The sequence below is a fragment of the Stegastes partitus genome, unplaced genomic scaffold (assembly GCF_000690725.1).
Source record: "Stegastes partitus isolate 25-593 unplaced genomic scaffold, Stegastes_partitus-1.0.2 Scaffold1116, whole genome shotgun sequence".
Lineage (NCBI taxonomy): Eukaryota > Metazoa > Chordata > Actinopteri > Pomacentridae > Stegastes > Stegastes partitus.
This window is the reverse complement of record NW_007578847.1, coordinates 39,499-57,060: the sequence shown is the minus strand read 5'-3', so window position 1 is coordinate 57,060 and position 17,562 is coordinate 39,499. Positions and strand designations below refer to the sequence as shown.

At 48.5% G+C, this 17,562-nt stretch overlaps 2 protein-coding genes across 5 annotated transcripts in view; both read left to right on the top strand.

Moving 5' to 3' along the window:
* The window catches only part of rcan3 (regulator of calcineurin 3), a 39,124-nt gene extending 26,357 nt beyond the window's left edge, over positions 1-12,767 (top strand). For 2 of the 4 annotated variants that reach the window (XM_008296276.1, XM_008296279.1), the window contains exons 2-4: positions 5,414-5,587; positions 6,713-6,884; positions 9,738-12,767. In XM_008296276.1, the coding sequence (XP_008294498.1) occupies positions 5,414-5,587; positions 6,713-6,884; positions 9,738-9,892 (501 nt within the window). In that variant the 3' untranslated portion in view covers positions 9,893-12,767. The remainder of the gene's footprint in view (positions 1-5,413; positions 5,588-6,712; positions 6,885-9,737) is intronic. The other 2 variants (XM_008296278.1, XM_008296280.1) reach the window with 2 other exon arrangements.
* A 4,194-nt stretch (positions 12,768-16,961) lies between these two features.
* The window catches only part of ncmap (non-compact myelin associated protein), a 15,432-nt gene continuing 14,831 nt past the window's right edge, over positions 16,962-17,562 (top strand). Inside the window, exon 1 of the mRNA XM_008296272.1 lies at positions 16,962-17,278. The gene's annotated coding sequence lies outside the window, so the exon portion shown is untranslated. The remainder of the gene's footprint in view (positions 17,279-17,562) is intronic.

The window sequence follows — 17,562 nt, the reverse complement described above, 5'->3', positions numbered from 1 at the left end:
AGCCGGAGAACCCGGAGAGAACCCACGCTGCACGGGGAGAACATGGAGACTCCACGCAGGAAGATCCCGGGTGTCCTCACCGGGACGCCAACCGGCGACCTTCTAGCTGTGAGGCTAACGGTGCTAACCACTGAGACACCTGCAGCCTGTGTAGGAAACATGACAGCATAAACCCCCCAAAAACATCTTGGTTCTCTTTGGTGAAAATCTGCAGAAGTTGCAAACGTGGAAAAAAAAAAAAAAAACATTTCATGGCACCCTTTTCCAAAAACAGTCCCAAATGGAGCTGCAGAGAACTCCTGTGTGTTCATGCACGGCAGCTGTGTCAATGTGAAATCTGAGGGAAAGATCTCACATTGCAAAGTGCAGCTCACGCGCTGCCTCAGGCTTCCTCAGTTGTGCAACAGCAGGGCAGAGGTGAAGTGGACAATCTAGGACAGGAAGGGAAGAGGTGCACCCCGGCTGTTACGTAAAGGCGACATGGAGAAACATGCGGTCAGCAGGGATGAGCTGCCTCGCTGTTTCAATTAACTCAAGTTGTCGGCTATTTGAGAGCTGCGACTTCACACCTCCTGCTTTCAGACTTCTCCACCCTAAACACAGCACACCTCTCCTGTTGGCTGACATGTGAGAAGTTATCCTGAGGTGTGTGCTGGTATATATATTTTTTAATGTTTTCGTCCTGATTTGTGCTCCGGTTTGTTTTCTGTGAATTAGTGGCTGTGTGGGAGATGAACCGTGTTCTGTTATCTGGCGTCTTCAGTGGATGTTGTTGTCCGTCTTGTTCAGAAGAGAAACCAGAACATGCTGTTCTCTTCTGCTCTCTCACCTGTTTTCCTGCACAGCAGGTACAGTAGTAGTTGGATGTTGTGCATTTAGAAGCAGTCTGTCTCTGCTCACAGCTCGTACGCTCGTCCTCCACCAGCACCTGAATGCATCGTCTATGTTCACGAGTACCTACAGCTGCTACTTATGGAAACAGTAAAGAATCCTGAACACATTGTCTGCATCACACACATGCTCTGACACACACACACACACACACACACACACACACACACACACACAAAGGGAACAAAGGGAGTAGGTCACTGTGGGGAACATAGCTGTGGCAGATGAGCAGGCCACTTTTCAGCCATGTGTAACTCAACACCCCTCTCCTCTTCCTCGTTTCCCCTCGTCTTCCTCCTCTCCTTCCCCGCAGGATGTTCACTCATAGAGGCTTCGTAAATTAGTGATGAGCACGCTCACTTGTTACGCGCCAGTCGGCCGTGGGTGTATCAGCCTCGGCGTACGGGGTTAAAAACAAACGGCGCACGCTATTATGGAAGGCGATCTGGGAGCTTTCCCCACATCTCTGCTCACGCCAAAATATCAATTTAGGTGAAGGAAGCAGCCGCCGTGTGTGTGTTTGTGTGTCCGCCAGTGACCACCTTATCGGTCTGATGACATGTGAGTCATAGCGGCTGGCCAGGGCTCATGGAAAATTCACAGTTTGAATAAGGGCTTAAGTGGGTTCTGCAGAGAGGCCAAGCAAGTGCTTTGTTGTTGTTCTCAGGCTAATCATGTTTGTACCCGAATCAGGGAGGTTTCTGAACAAATGATAGGTTAGCGTGAAATGCTGTGAACTGTGAGCCAAGCTGGTGCACGGAGGTCTCACTGCTTCCTCAAACGTGCCATTTATCGACACAAAATCAGTAAATACTCTTATGTTGGCACATTCTAATTAGCAAAATGGGAACGATGTGTGTCTGTGGATCTTTATGGCTTCTTTAGGCGACGCTTTTCATTGTAGACTTTGCAGCTTTAATCAGAACCAGATTTATCACCAGGTATAGTTCACACAACAGGAGGAATGAGTTCTGGTGGGTCGGTGCAGCGATACGTACAGAGTGAGGAACAAGATCAAAATATACAAATAGCTAAAAAATAACTGTAAAAGTGCAAAGCAGAAGAATTTAGATAAGAACCATAGAACTGTGGTGTTGTTCACCAGAACATGGAGGGTGCAGATAAACTGGTACCGTCTCGTATCCACACCAACACACTGATCAGCCCGACCATCTAAACCGCCTCATGTCGTGTAGGTTCCCCGTTCTGTGATTCCAAAAAGCTTTGAATCTTCTGGGCAGGTACATGGGACCTCTGGAGGCGTCCTGACGGGTCAGGAACCAGGATGTGGGTCCTGTGGGGTGTAGGGTGGATCGGGCTTTATCAGATTAGGATCCTGGGGGTTTGGGGTCCTGGTCAGTGCCTCGGACGTGGAGCCATTTCTGAACCGTAGTTTTGGGGTGTCGGGGTGCGTCATCCTGCTGGGGAAGGCCTCCCTCGGTGGGTGGTGCTGCTATACGACCCGCCAGGAGCCCAGACGTCCCAGCAGAGCATCGCGGTGTGTCTACATCTCCTCTGTCAGTGGCTTTAATGTCGACCTGCTCAGGACGGTCAGAAGGCAGATAAACGTAGCAGGTACTTAGTGAATGTTAAACATTCACTATCAGGGGAGAAAAAAGACTTTAAATGGAATCCCAGGTGGTGGAAAACAATGTAAAAGGTGAAGCAGGATCAGGTTGGTTAGAGGCGTGTCCTGGTTGTTCTGGCATGAACGGGGCAGATCTTATATAAATCCAGAGGCTGTCTGTCTGGTACCATGTGTAAGAGCAGAGGAAGCAGCTGCTTATTCTGCTCTTGTTAAACTGTTCGTGTTAAACGGGCTCACGCTGCCGACCCGGCGCCGTGACGAGTCACTCGCTCCAGCTTTCTGGGATTCTTGCGTCCTAATTGCTGAGGTGGTCGGTATTTCTCCTCATCATGCATAAAAGGAGTCGAGATATTCACACATTCCTGGACTTGACCTCGTTTCCGTGCTTCCTGAGAATGCACCTTGTATGGTGAGCTAGAAACCCGACTAAAAATGGTGTGACGGCGCCTGGAGGTGAGCCGGTGCTGGAGTTCGCTCAGCCGGCCCGGACAGCAGATGCTCGCACACGGGGACGAGATAAAACCAGAACAGAAAGAGGCAGGATTCTGAGTAAACGTGTTAATCTGCTTATTTTTAAAATCCAAATTGTTTGGCCACAGTGAAGAACAAACTGCAGCATAGAGGTGGTTCACAGCTTGCAGAGTCATTTACAGCTCGGCATGTGTCAGACCGGGCGGCGCTGCTCGTCCACCGAGAGGCAGCGTACAGCCCGGATCGGTTCTGTTCACTCCCTCCTGTTCACTGAAGCTTTGATCAGTGTTTGCTTTAGTGCTGCGTACAGTTGTACCATAACTGACCTTTATAAAATGTTTATTTTACCAAATCTAATGGATCATATCCGCTTGATAGCAGTAAAAATAAAAATCATCTTTTTTGTCTTCATTGTCGTGAACAAACGTCTTATTTTGAAAAACCAGCGACTGAGCGACGACTTGAACAGATTGTAATTTTTTTTTTCACTCTTGATAAATTTCAGGTTTCAGTTGATTCAGTAAATAAAAATAAGAGCTTTTAAATGAATGAATATGACCTTTAGTTTCAGTTTCATAGCAGTGCATGTCTTACTTTGGATGAACAGCAGAATTAAAGCACAGCTCCCACCGGTGCACATGATCAGGACCAGACTAACGTCCTGCTTGTAGGTCTGTGATGTCCGGTACTGATACCGGATCAGATGAGGAGTTTATGTGCAGGAGTCTTATTTTAAAGATCCACACAGACAGAACCGGGCCCCCATCGCTATGTGCTGAGTCTGCAGATACCTGGTGTCACCAGACTGTCACTGATGCACGGCGGCAGATCTCACGGCCGACACGCTGCCGCCGGTCCTGCAGGTCCTGCAGGTCACCGGCACCCTTTCCATCCTGGTGCTGCGTCAGCTCAACACGGGACGCGCTGTGGGAGCGTTTGGGTTTTCTGTCTCCCACAGCCGCCAACAGAAAAGAAAAACCTGTTCTGATAAAAACTGTCTCACCAGAACAGAACTAGCGGCTAATCTGAGAGCAGCACTTAGCAGCCGACGCCGATGCCGCTGATTGCAGACATGTGGCTCTGAGGACACGTGAGCAGGAAGCAGCGGTCCGTCAGGTGGTTCTTGGACAGGAGGCCGGTTTCATGGTGGAGTTTTGCTGGTGGACGGTCAGCTAGGAGACAAAGAACAGTCTGATTACTCAGAAAGCAGCTCTTCTCCCGGCGGCCTTTTTCCTTTCGCCCTCCTGCTGAGCTGCTTGATTGAGTTCACAGCTGAGGAGGCCAATTTGGTGCCCACAGAGACGCCTGAGTTAAAAAAAAGGAGGCATGTGGGAATGTATGGGCGACGTTAAAGACAAAGCGCCGTACATCAGATGGAAGCAGAGAGAGGAGATAATTACATAAAGAAGAACACAGGGAGGGGAACCGACTGAGACAAACAGAACCAGGCGAGATCGCAGCAAAATGGCAGGAAGCCGGAAATCTAATTTCTCCATTAACCTGATAACAAAATGAAAGAGGTGCAGAGCAGGTAGAGTCACGTCTGCTGCACACACAGGTGTCAACCAGCTGAATCCCCAAACTGCTCATCTTTTAGAACAGTGGATGGATGGTTCAGTCTGAGCACAGCAGGGAGCCACAGCATTAGAACCACCGCTGGTGTTTGTGTCGACGTCATCATGATGCCGAAGCAGCTGTAGCCCATCAGGGACGGACAGGATCTCTGTCCTGGGGTTTGGATGATGGCAGTGCATCTTTTGGGCCGTGTGGCCTGCAGGGGGGTCTCTGTGGATCGGGTCTGCTGATCCCGTGGATGCCTGGTCCGGACCTCCTGAGCCGTTCCTCTCTGCAGGGTCGCGGGCGTCCTGTCCTGCTGCCGGCGTGGCTGAGCTCGGTCTGCAGCTGGTTTTAGGTGGTGGTCCATTTCCAAGTAAAATCCACGTAAATGCAAACATCCGAGCTTTCCCAGCAGAACATTACGTTGGAGCAAACAGAATCAGAACCAACTTTATGGGCCAAGTTTGTGCACAAACAGGGAATTTATCTCTGCTAGGAAATAAAAGAAATAAACTCGAGCAATAAAACTAAGAGTGAGCGATAAACAGCAGAGTGTGTGCAGCAGATGCTGAGTGAACCTGTCAGTGGGCTTCATGCTGTGTGTGTGTTTGTATGTCGGGAAGAGTTTAGAATCGATTCTAAAGGAAATATAACTTTTATTTGTCTGAGATCAGTTGAAGTGAGGGCAGGTGACACATCATCCCCGTGTATCTGCTGTAGGAACATGTTTGGTGGACAGGTGTAGGTGATGAACAACATAAAACCTTTAAGCTGTTCATCGAGCAAACATGACGTCTTTATTGTCGTTCGGTTTCTAAATGTTTGTCTCTTTTCACCACATCTGCAGAACATCAGCACAAGATATGAGTCTCTCATCACGTTTCGTCTGTTCTTTGTCTTCTACAGGAGAGGTTTGAGGCGTTGTTTAGGATCTACGACGAACAGACAACTTTCCAGATGTTCAAAAGCTTCCGGAGAGTCCGGATCAACTTCAGCACCCCAGAGGCAGCAGCTCGCGCTCGCATCGAGCTGCACGAGTCCGAGTTCAACGGCAAGAAGCTCAAGCTCTACTTTGCTCAAGTGAGTGTCCGTCGGAGGGTCTGGGAAAGGGCAGCGGGGTCCTGGGAGATGGAGCGCTGCTGGTTTCCATAGAGAGCAGCGCTCACACAGAAACACTGAACAGGGGAAGAAGCCCAGAGGAGGAGGCTGGCACTGGTTCTCCTCCCACCTCCTTTCAGTTTTTCTCTTCTTTTTTCTGTGATGCTCACTTCTCTGAGCCACACCTGACTGCCTCCTCGACCCGCGGACCCTCCTGTCAGAACCCATCCGTCACACGACTGAACACAAGAACACGACTTTCCTCCGTCGTGGTTGTGCTCATGTGTGCGTTTGTGTTGTGCCTGTGGGGAAGAGAAGGAAGGAAGTTTCTGATAACACAAACTAAGAGACGCAAACCGTTGATTATATCCCACACATGCACTCACATCTATAAAAATAAGAATGTACAGGCATGAGTTTCACAACCTGTAGGACAAAGGCTCTTGTCTTCATTCATTAAGGTGCCAAAGACCGATCTGGACGTGTCACTGGGTTGCTCTAAACATCATCTCAGCAGCATCTAATTTGCTGTATTTCAGTGCAGCGAGTCCAGAAACCCCAGTTTGACTTAAATGCCTTTAAAGTGGTGCTTGCTGGAGTCATATGCACCCGCTTCAGTCTGGTTAATGCCTCCCTTTATCACAAACACAACATCAGTCGTGACCCCCGCTGCACCTCATAGTGCTTTGATGTAAGAGGATTAAGGATTTTACAGATCAGACAGATGCCACATGTAGGTGTTGTAATTACAGCAATTGGCAGCTATCAGAACGCCACAATCCCTTCATGGGAACGAGCCGGCAGTGGAAGGCTGAAGCCAGACCTGTGGTGCTTTTGTTTGCTCTGACGCAGCATCATGACACATGCAGGTATGGACGCGTTGATCGCTTCCCCGGGTTGAGCCCCCATAATGATGTAATGCTAACCACTGGTTCCCTCCCAGTACGTACTGGTCATGATGTGTTGCACCACACAGCCCAGTAAACAAAAGGTCAGATATGTGCCGGACCAACACCTCCATCAGCCCGTTGTGCACATCAGGATTACACACTTACTTCCTCTGTGGAGTCCTTGGGTCCTGATCACTTGTAATCTGCTCTCTGACAGATCCAGAACGGCGACGAGGACATCGACAAGTCCTACCTGGCGCCTCCTCAGCCCGTCAAACAGTTCCTGATCTCGCCGCCTGCCTCGCCACCCGTGGGCTGGAGCCAGAGCGAAGACGCTACGCCCGTCATCAACTACGACCTGCTGTGTGCCGTAGCCAAGCTGGGACCGGGTCAGTATTCAGGCTCCAGGAGCCAAACAGGACGCTCAGTGTGTAGCAGAGGTGTCTGGACAGTAACCCAGATACCAACAGGAAGTCAGTCCATGCACCTCGTCAGTCTCAGTCATCTCATGGCTTGTTTCTAGGAAGCCATCAGGATAGAAAACACTTTCTGAATGTAAATGTTTTCCATCATGTCTCGTTCACCTGCTCATATATGCGTTTGTAAGACTGCCGTGGCATTTATCCGTCTATGTGAAACCAGCAGCTTCTCTCTGCGGTGTTATTCTGCACTCGGACTCGGTCGGGCAGCACCGAACACGCAGCTTGAAGCTCATGAATCAGATTCACAGCGCGGCCACCATCCATCAGTGTCGCAGGTGTTTAATCCCTGCTGGCCGCTCTGACGTCTCTGAGGAAACACGCATCAGTGTCGATGCTTGTCCAGGCGCCCGTGTGTGTGTGTGTGTGTGTGTGTGTGTGTGTGTGTGTGTGTGTGTGTGTGCGTGTTGTGGGTTTGCCAAATCTACGCCGACCCCCTCCACCAATCAGTCACGGTCCAGTTACAGCAGACATAGCTGGACGCAGCCGGCCCGTCCCGGGTCGGTGTGGATGGAGCCACAGACACAGAGCTACGAAGCTGAGCTGGTGTCTGTTCCCGTGGACGGTCTGTGGTTTGTAGAGTGTACGTTGATCTGTCTTCCCTGAACCCAGTTCAGCCGAGTTAGTCTTCATCCAGTCTGGAAACAACACGTATGTAGAACAAGCTTCTAAACCGCGTGTTCCTGGGACTGACTCCCTCTGCAGAGCATCTCAGAGCAACGCCTTCATCTTCATGTCTTCCACGTTGATCGTCAGCTCGTGTGGAGGCTTCAGTGTCCATCTGGTAGCATCATTTTTAACCCTTTCCATCCTGGAGGTCCCTGCACTTGGACTTGGACCATTTTCACAGGTTACAGAATCAGATGTGTTCCAGCTCATCCTGCTCTGGTGTTCTTTACTCTCTGATGAGCAACATGAACAACACCCAGCTGTCGTCGTTTTGTGAATCCAGTCTGACTGGTGACGGGGGCAAAGAGGCTTGTTGTATTTCAGACTGATCATATGTGTGTTTTATGTCCTGAAAGCCCAGAGGTTCTCATTTTGTCTCCTCATCTGTGGAGCCTCAGGCTGAAGCTATGGCCTGTGTAGCCGTTAGCTGCATCATTAAGGTCCTTGTAATGTTAATTTTTAAAGCAGAACTAAGCTCAGCTTGGCTAAGCAGCTAGCTACAGCTAATGAAGCCTGCCGATGTCTTCCTCAGTTCAAAACCAAGGCTCCATATTTGACATTTAAGCTCTAACTCACTGTTATAACCGATCTGGGATTCAGAAATAAGAATCCTAAACAAACGGTGCAGCACAGACGTGTTCACTGTGTGGATCCGTTTCACTACATGTTGCTGCGGATCGCGTCCTGTTTGCTGATTTAATCCGTGTGTTACGTGTGAAGGCAGCTCAGTTATTCTAATGTGTTTCTCAGCAGCAGCTCTGCTCAGTAACCGCCTCGGCCTCCGTCTGCCTGCTGGACAAGATATCAGGTTGCAGCAACCTTTAGAAAATGTCACAACATCTAGAGGAAGGCAGCGCCTCGTCCACGGCGTCTCCTGATGGTGGCGTGTGTGGTTCTGATCGTGCTGGTCCTCCTCGTGTTCTGTTAAACACATTTATCTTTTCTTGGCTTTAGCTAAAAAAAACAAACATGATTAAACTTCCTAAATCCTCCCAAACATCCGCACCCCGACGCCCTCGGTCCGGCTCACAGGACCACTTCTGACATGTTCTGCTGTTGCCATAGAAACACGAGGCATCAGGAAGCGGCTTTGTTCTCCGCCTCACATCCTGCCATCTGAGATCAGATTAGCGTGATGCTGCAGCACAGCGCGCTGACTCCCTCTGTCAACTCCCCGCGGTAACAGCAGGACTCCATTCACTGTCCGTCTCTGTGTTTGGCACCGCGGTGAAAAGCTACCGGGCCAATTTCCTCCCGTCTGCCAGCTGTCTGATCTCATCTCCATGGCAACTGTGATACAATCTCGCAAGTGTGTGTTTTTCAATCCGAGTCCGCTGAGTTGGGCATCTGGGAAAATGGCAGGACTGTTCCGAGGAGAAGTCTTCTTGTTTTCTCTGCAGTCCGTGTCCAGAACCGACGCGTTGCTCAGCCGTCGATCGTTTTGTGCTTCACTGCATCCTCAGCGTGCTCATATGGATCCTCAGTATAGAAACAACAGCAGCAATAAACAAAGAATAAACTGTTTAGAAGTGTCGTCTCCAGCCAGTGGGAGATGTGATCCGACTCCATCATTCATACTCAGATCAAGTAGTTATTCTAAATATTCAAATTCATGGATCAGTGTGTGTATAACAACAACAACAACAACAAAAACAACAACAACAATAAGATTAATAATAATAACAATAATAATGCAGGGCTGCAGGTGGATCAGTGGTTAGCACCGTGGCCTCACAGCTAGAAGGTCGCCGGTTGGCGTCCCGGTGAGGACACCCGGGACTCTTCCTGCGTGGAGTCTCCATGTTCTCCCCGTGCAGCGTGGGTTCTCTCCGGGTTCTCCGGCTTCCTCCCACAGTCCACAAACATGCTGAGGTTAATTGGTGATTGTAAATTGTCAGTAGGTGTGAATGTGAGTGTGCTTGGTTGTCTGTCTCTAAGTGTAGCCCTGTGATAGACTGGTTACCTGTCCAGGTGAACCTGCCTTCACCCTCAGTCAGCTGGGATAGACTCCGCCCCCTAGTGAGGATGAAGGTGTAGAGATGATGGATGGATGGAAGTACCTCCTTTGTAACACCTGTTCTCGTCTTTCCGCAGGTGAAAAGTATGAGCTGCACGCGGGGACAGAGTCCACCCCCAGCGTGGTCGTGCACGTGTGCGAGAGCGAGACGGAGGAGGACGAGGCGGCGCGGCCAAAGCAGCAGATCGTCCAGACCAGACGTCCCGACGGACCCCCCAAAGTCTTCAACTAGAGAGGCCTCCCCACCCCGACACCGGCGCGGCCCACCGACCGCCCCTTAAAAAACCCGCAACACACCTGCCCTCTCTCTCTCGTCTCTGCACTCACAGAGAGCGTCGATGCCCCTCATTTCAGTTCAACTACAAGCAAAAACAAACCAACAAACATTGCTCGAAGACGGTGTTTGTGGGGAGCGTGGCGATGGAATGAGGTGGCTTGAAGGGGATGGATGAGAATCACACACACACTCATCACATTCTGCGGACAGCGTGGGGAGCGGCGGGCACGCTTGGCCTCCAACCCCACCAACCCCCCTCGTTTTCAGCAAGAGGGGTGGAACATACCTGTCCCAACGCAGGCACCTGTCACGTATCACACACACTCAGCTCTCATTGCTAGTCCTGCTCAGTAGCTTGGTAGTCCGTTAGCTTGTTAGCCGTACCTCTCCCTTCGTACCAGTCACGTGTGCATCTTTGGTTGAGGACAAAAGACATTTTTTCTTTGTTTTTTTTCTTTGTTTTTTTTACAATAAGTTGTGTTTTCAGGTTATATATACAGTTTATGTCTGTTTTTTGTTCTTCTCTTTCAACCATTTTCATATCTGCTGGTTTGCCGCTTCAGCTTGCATCAAGATTGAGTGTGTGATGTTCCCGCTCTTGTCTGCATGTATATACTGTATTACAAAAAATACGTACAGAAACACAAATACTAACAAGATATATCAAGAAAAAGGAACGTATTTAACATCACACACAGCACAAAGCGCCATATGTGACTAACAACGTTGTGGTGGTTGTTTGACTTCCTGTTTTGTTTTCTTCCTTTTTTTCGTCTTTTTTTATTTGGAGAGGTGTTTGTTTTTTGCTAAACTACTAGATGTGTATTCTTACTATGTATTTGATACCCCTACACTTTTTGCATGCTTAGTTACTTCTGTAGATGAGGAGCTGAGGTGTTTTTTTGTTTTTTTTATTGTCGTTTGTGATGACAGGGAAATGGTGTGACGCTTTGACGTAAGTGCATATTCCCACGCAGAGTTTAAAATGACGTCTTTGGGGGGAGAGAAGAAAAAAAAACTAAGCCGGGTGGTTTTTTTGAAAGATTGACAGTTTTCAACGTGATGACAAGTTTGTGGCTTTCTGTTGAGGTTTAGTGGATGGGAGGGCGTTCGTCCGTCATCTCCTGGAGGGCAGTGGGCTGTTTATTTCTGTAAATCACATCTTTAACGTCTCCTTTATGTTGTTTGAACAAACCCACTTTCTATGTGTCAGGTTTCCTCTGAAACCTTCTACTGCTTGTTTTGCACTGAGAATCTCTTGATATCTCCGAGCGGGGACGTCGTCTCCTGCTGCTCACCAGAATACTGCACTGCTTCTTCGCTGTACATAGCTGAGCGATAAATTTGTGGAAAATAGTTCTTTTAGATATTGAAAGCATTTTGCTGAGAAAAGGGAAAATGAGGTAGCCTCATGAGATACCAACCGATGAACCAACCAAAGCATTCACTCACCTTCATACAATGATTTTTTCTTACTCGAAGACACGGATGTTTGTTGTTAGACTGAGCAGAAAGAAGTTTTCCCAGCACAGCTGCAGTACCTCGTATTGCGTTGTGTCTCATTTTATATTTACGTACGTACGTTTTTTCCTGCAGTACATCCTTTAGTGGAAACCTGAACAAATCCTCATTCACACGTGGCTGCAGCCCACAGTCCCATATCAGAAGCTACATGAACAAACACTTTGACTAAACCTTCTTTATGTCATCAGGCAGCATGAAATCTAAAAAGACTTTTTTGCTATGTAACAATATTAGTAATCAGATTACAGGTCTGTGTGCATGTGAGCACTTTACTGTCCGTGTTTGGTTTGTTTCCTTCACATTAAGAGTCTGTTTTCAAGACAAAATAGGAAACGCATTGTACTCCTTCAGTTTGACTTCTTATGTTGTTGTTTTCTCTTTGATTTATCTCAAGCTAAACACCTGGTTAGCCTTTTCACCAGCATATTGCAGTGAGTGAAACACTCCACTTCCTTTTTGCTCGTGTGAACCTTTCAGGCCTTTTGGATCTGTGGGAGTGTAGACATGCAGTCGGTTTAAAACGAGGCAGGATGACACTACAGAACAAAATCAATATCTTTGTTTTCGTGTTTGTCCACCAAGAAACATTCATCTTATCTTGTGAGGAAGCTAAACAGTTCTTTGAGACGCACCGTGTTGGCCGGCGCTCCGGTTCGGCTGTGATCCGAGCAGACAGCGGATTGGTGGAACTGCTGAGGTGGATGTTGATGAAGAGGAGGAGCAGGAGGAAGGACACTCGTGAAGATTTTTGTACTCTGTGGTCATGGTGTTTAAAACTGGTGCATTTTGGTCACAGTTGAAGAAGAAGATGTATATTTGTGTACATAAGCCAAGTGTTTTCTGTTGCTGAGGCCAGTCCCAGTGTGCAGTTTGTTATGGCTTCTCTTGGCAATGTTGTAATGGAAACAAAAAAACAGAAAAAAAGACAAAAACGTGTAACAATAAGTCCTGAAGATGCTCGATCAAAAACCAACTGTCATTGTGTTGTGTTCAACATGGACTCTGTTTGAATGTTTCTTTTCTTTCTGGGGAACGTCTACTAAAAGCTCAATAATACCGTTTGTCACTGTTGTACTGTTTCTGTTGGAATCTGAATATTGTGTCTCGTATTGTAGGAATCCAGAAAACAAAGTAGCAAAACAAGCAATAATTTACAGTTCTATGATACCAGTATGTGTATTTTCATGTTCTGTACTTATTTCTCAGAGATGGTCTCTGTCTCTTACAGTATCCGCTTCTATTTGTGTAGTACAATAGTCATTTGTTTCACATAGAAAAATACATAAAGACTTATTCTTAAAAGCCATGTTTAGTGTTGTTCATTTTAGGTTGGGATGTGAACACAGAATGTGCATGTGGGTGAAGCAGCAGGTAGATCAAATAAACGGGACATAAGTGTTGAATTTATTGGTCAGATCGCACGACATTTATGTGAAAATGACTCACCAGCTTCAGTTTGTGCCTTTCAGGTAATAAATCAACACAGTTAGTTTTACTGAAAGACAAATGTGTAGAAATGTGTAAAGAGGCCACGTTATGCAACATCAGGTTTTATATCTGGTATTTAACGTAATTAGAGACCCGCAAGATACGAGAAAAGACCACGGCCTCCTTTTGTTTCTCCTTCAGGTGAGCAGCCTGTTATGATGTCACAGCAGGATAAGCCCCGCCCCTGACTGGCTCCTCCTCCTCTGGGCTCCTCTCTGCCAATCACTGAACAGACTGATCTGAAGTTCAAGCAAAACCAGAATCAGTTATCTGTGCAATGTTTGAAGCTGAAGCTGGAAATAGAAACCCAGAGAGGTTTATGTTCACGTGTTAGAAATGTGGAGCCTTTTGTAAATAAAATCACAACAGACACGTCCAGAACTGTAGAAATTAGTCTTCTAGGTGTTTTTTTTTTCTTTTTAGACTTTAACAATGTGAAGCAAAATGTAGTTTTTAAGTGTCATGCAAGAGTGCGTACTACACTGTACTATACTGTACTACACTGTACTACGGTATAGTGTAGTACAGTAACTGTACTACAGGGTACTACAGGGTACTACACATACATGCAGACAGACGTCAGGTCCAGCTAACGTCTTTTTTTGTTTTTAAACAAGGAAATAGTCAGAAGATGGATCATGTTTTTTTCTTTCAGGCAAGATATTTTTTTTATATTATAATTTTTTTTATTATTATTATATTTTATTATTTTATTTTTCTTTTTTCTTTTATTAACATCACCAGAACGCTGAGCGCTGCTAGCTGCACTACAGACACGTGGCTGGCGCTAATTTAACAATGTTAGCGTGTTAAGCATGAAGCTAACATCATGAACCATAAACTGTGTATAAAGTAAAACATTTAGAGACGGTCTATGAGGTAAACATTATGAATATTACATGTACTGTATGAAAAGACATAAAACCTTTATTTTCCTCACTGTAGGAACAACATTTGTCACTGTGAAGACTTTAGCATGCTGACATTAGCATCAGAAGAGCTGCTGTTTGGCTAAATGACTGGTATGTTACAGACTGACGATGAGGCTATAAATCAGCTTGAGATGCACGAATCAGATGCTGGAATCATCCTTCAAACTTCTCCTCATGTTGCTGTTTTATTTACACTCCACACTTCATGACAAACCGTTTCAGATCGCTTCGGTATTGACGTGTGTTTCTGCAAAAAGCAATAAACCCGACAGAACATCTTTGATCACTGCGGTGACACCTAATTAAATCCACGCTGCAGCAGAGCGAGGTGGCGGTACCGGCGCCGGCACGCCGCGGCTCAGATTGTCCTCAAGGACAGCGGTTAATATTCTGTCTGGTCGGAGCCTCGTTCCAACGGTGAAAAATGCGAGGCTGAGTTAATGATTCTTTCGCAGTCTGTGAAATTTATGGCGTGAAATGCGAGGTGGCTGTGTGGCAATGCAGCCGTGACCTGCGGTCCAAAAGGCCCGTTCCAGCTTCCTCCTGTCAGCCGAGGAGAAGACTGATGGCTATTCATAAGTCCACAAACAATACGTTTCTCTCGCTCATTTCCTGATGATGAATCGCTCTTCTTTATTGCACAAGGGCAGAAACAACAACAGGGCCGATACAGTGGCGCGTTGTAATCCCCTATTTCACAAAAGAATGTTTTGCAAGCGCGGGTTTGCCCGACGGAGGCAAAGTGTTGATCTGCAGCAGAAAACACGAGATGAAATCTGTACAGGGCTGAAGGTGGAACAGTGGCCGGCTGTCGGCTTTACAGGTAAACGGGTCTGAGGAGCAGCTGGAGGCGAGGTTACGGGGAATTCCTCTTTACAATGACCCGTACTGTTGGAAGTGATGATGTGTGTGCACCTGAGGGGAACAGATCAGGTGGCTCTCGTGGGCGTTAATGGACCCAGCAGCTCCGGATTCCTTCAGAAGGTGCTCTCCAGAATTACTCAGCAGGCACGTCTGTGCTGCTCACTGCTGAATGGTTGCTGGTGCAGAGTGCCATGAGGAGAACGTGAAGCGGCTCCACTCAGGTTACGTTGAGTTTCAGGCCAATCGCAGTCCGTCAGCTCACACAGACATGTTTTATCAAAGCAGCAGAACACAGTCTCTGAGGAAACATCTTCCTCCTCTGAGCCTACGGGGGGATGCTGGGCCGGTGGAGGGGCTGAATGAGCACCGACATGTCAGAGAGAGAGCTCAGGGACTGTTTAAACAAACTGTCAAATCAGAGAGGCCGGTTTGATAAATGATGTTTGGAGTGAAGTGTATGTGGCAGCGCAGCCTGAACCGGCTCGCTGCTGAATATGTGCAATGAGGCTTCAGCAGAGTGGATCCCAGAGTTTATGTATGAATACGACGTGCCTACAGAACCGTCTGTCCGTTAGCTCCAGCTGGTACCTCCTGGCTGGAGCCTGGTCCAGATGACACTGTGTGGAAGGCGGCGGGTCGGCGGTCCGTCATGGGCCTGAAGCCGATACACTCTGGGATTTTCAGCCATCCCAGACGAACGATGACAATCATGAGAGAATGGTGACGATGTCTTTGGTCTTGGCTGTAAATCGGTGGTCCTACGTCACACCGCGAGGCAGGTTCAAGGACGGCTGTGGTCATGGTCTAAGACAACCTGCGAGGGTGGTGGAGTGATCATCTGCTGCTAACTAACCAATAGAAATGCAGGATGAAATGACGTCCTGAAGCTCTCTGTCTGAGCCACGACCGCGTCCATATTCTCCTCCTTCTCCTTTCAAACACATAAACGCCACGAGGCCGAGGGCTCCGTTCACACCTCGTTTCTTTTAGTGGATGGACGGCGCCCGCTCATGGTGTTTTATTCACGTCCACTCACGGACGGCGTAGGCTGCGACTCTGGCTCCTCCCACAGCCGGCTTCATGTGGTAGCTCGCTGTGACAGAGACTGACAGCCACATTCATACATGCAGCCAGGTCAGAACCTACGATGCCTTCAGACGGTGGAGACAGAGACTCTCTAAGAGACTTACAGACATTCATGGTCCCCAGAGGATGAGCTGCACCACTTCTGTTCACGTCAACAGGTAGATGCACCTGTGTGTCCACCCTCAGTGAAACCAGACTGTTGAACACTCAGTGGTCTTTACATCATGTTCACTGGATGCCATTTTGAGAGACTCCTCTCAGAAACCCGACCCTATCTCCTGCCCTTATGTAACGGTGTCCAGGCTGAATGTGAGGATGTCGGCGCTGTGCTGTGAACAGGGCCGGCAGCCCATTGGGCGACGCAGAACAATGTGTGTCTGCTCGGATGAAGTTTAATTACACTTTGTGACAAAGGCCCGACTCTGGCCGGCTTGGTTACGGCGGCACCGCCCAGCCCCTGGAGGTAACACGAGGCCCCATCCTGGTGTCTCTGGCACAGATCTGGGGACTGACTGTCAGACTCGTACTACGTGTTTGAAAAGGAGACAGTAGGACAGCTGGAGAGAAAACAAACCAAATCAATCCTGTTCAATCTGTAGCTTCCACACAGATGCTGGTGTTTGAACGGAGCTCAGCGTCGCTCAGTAGAAGGAAAGTCTGCGACATGCTGGATCCGTTCTACCAACACACCCACCAGTTAATTTTTAACTCCATACATAAAACGCTTGGTGCAGACATGAATGGATTCATGATAACAGCTCAACACAACGTGCACCAACATGTTCTCCCCCGATGGGAGGAAACGTTTGGATCCTTTGTTCACTGACCCCTGATCCAGTCTGAGCCCTATGTGAGCTGTAGGACGGTGCTTTAAGGCTGTTGGTGTCGGCTTTGACCAAACTGTGCCGATCAGGTGAGACGTCCAGTGAGAGGCAGCACACCTGGAGAGCAGACGGCTCTGAGAGGGATCCGGACTCTTTTTTCTGATCGGCGGCTGCGGCACGCCTCGGGGCGGACGGACCTGAAAAACCAGCTGCCTGAGATTATTACTGAGCGAGGAGCAGAGCGTGGAGCCTCCTCCTCCTCCTCCCTCCTCCTCCTCTTCACATGAACACTGATCCCACAGAAAGCACACACACACACACACACACACACACACACGGAGGCATCTCTGCTTTTTCCTTGTTGTTCAGCTCTGAGCTCCTTCATCCGTCTCGTCTGTGGCTCGGTCGCTCCAGCAGCATCTGGGACTTATTGTGTCTCTCTGAGGAGCTCCCTGGTGTCTCCTGGTGTCTCCTGGTGTCTCCTGGTGTCTCCTGGTGTCTCGCTGTGACCGCCAGCCCTCTCGCTGCCGGACTATGCCCCCCTCGGCCAGCTGAGGAGGGGGCACCGCTCGGGCTGCCGTCTGGACAGGGCTTGGGCTTGAGACTGAGCAGGAGACGGTTCGGTAAGTCACAGAACTAATCCCTGCTAGAATGTGTTTCCACCCAGAGTGTGTTTCCTCTGTTAGTCCGGTGTGTGTGTGGGAACAGGGGTTCTCCCAGACAACATGGCGAGACGGCAGGTGAGCCTCAGGTGAAAGGGAATAGCTCACATTCCAAAGGGACTCTCGTGTTCGTTAGATCCGCCGTTACTGCCGAACCAGTGGAACGACGTCCGGACCAGGGAGATCCAGTTCCAGCTCCCATCACTGATGACAGGACGGCTTGTGGTCCCACCAGCTGCCAGCAC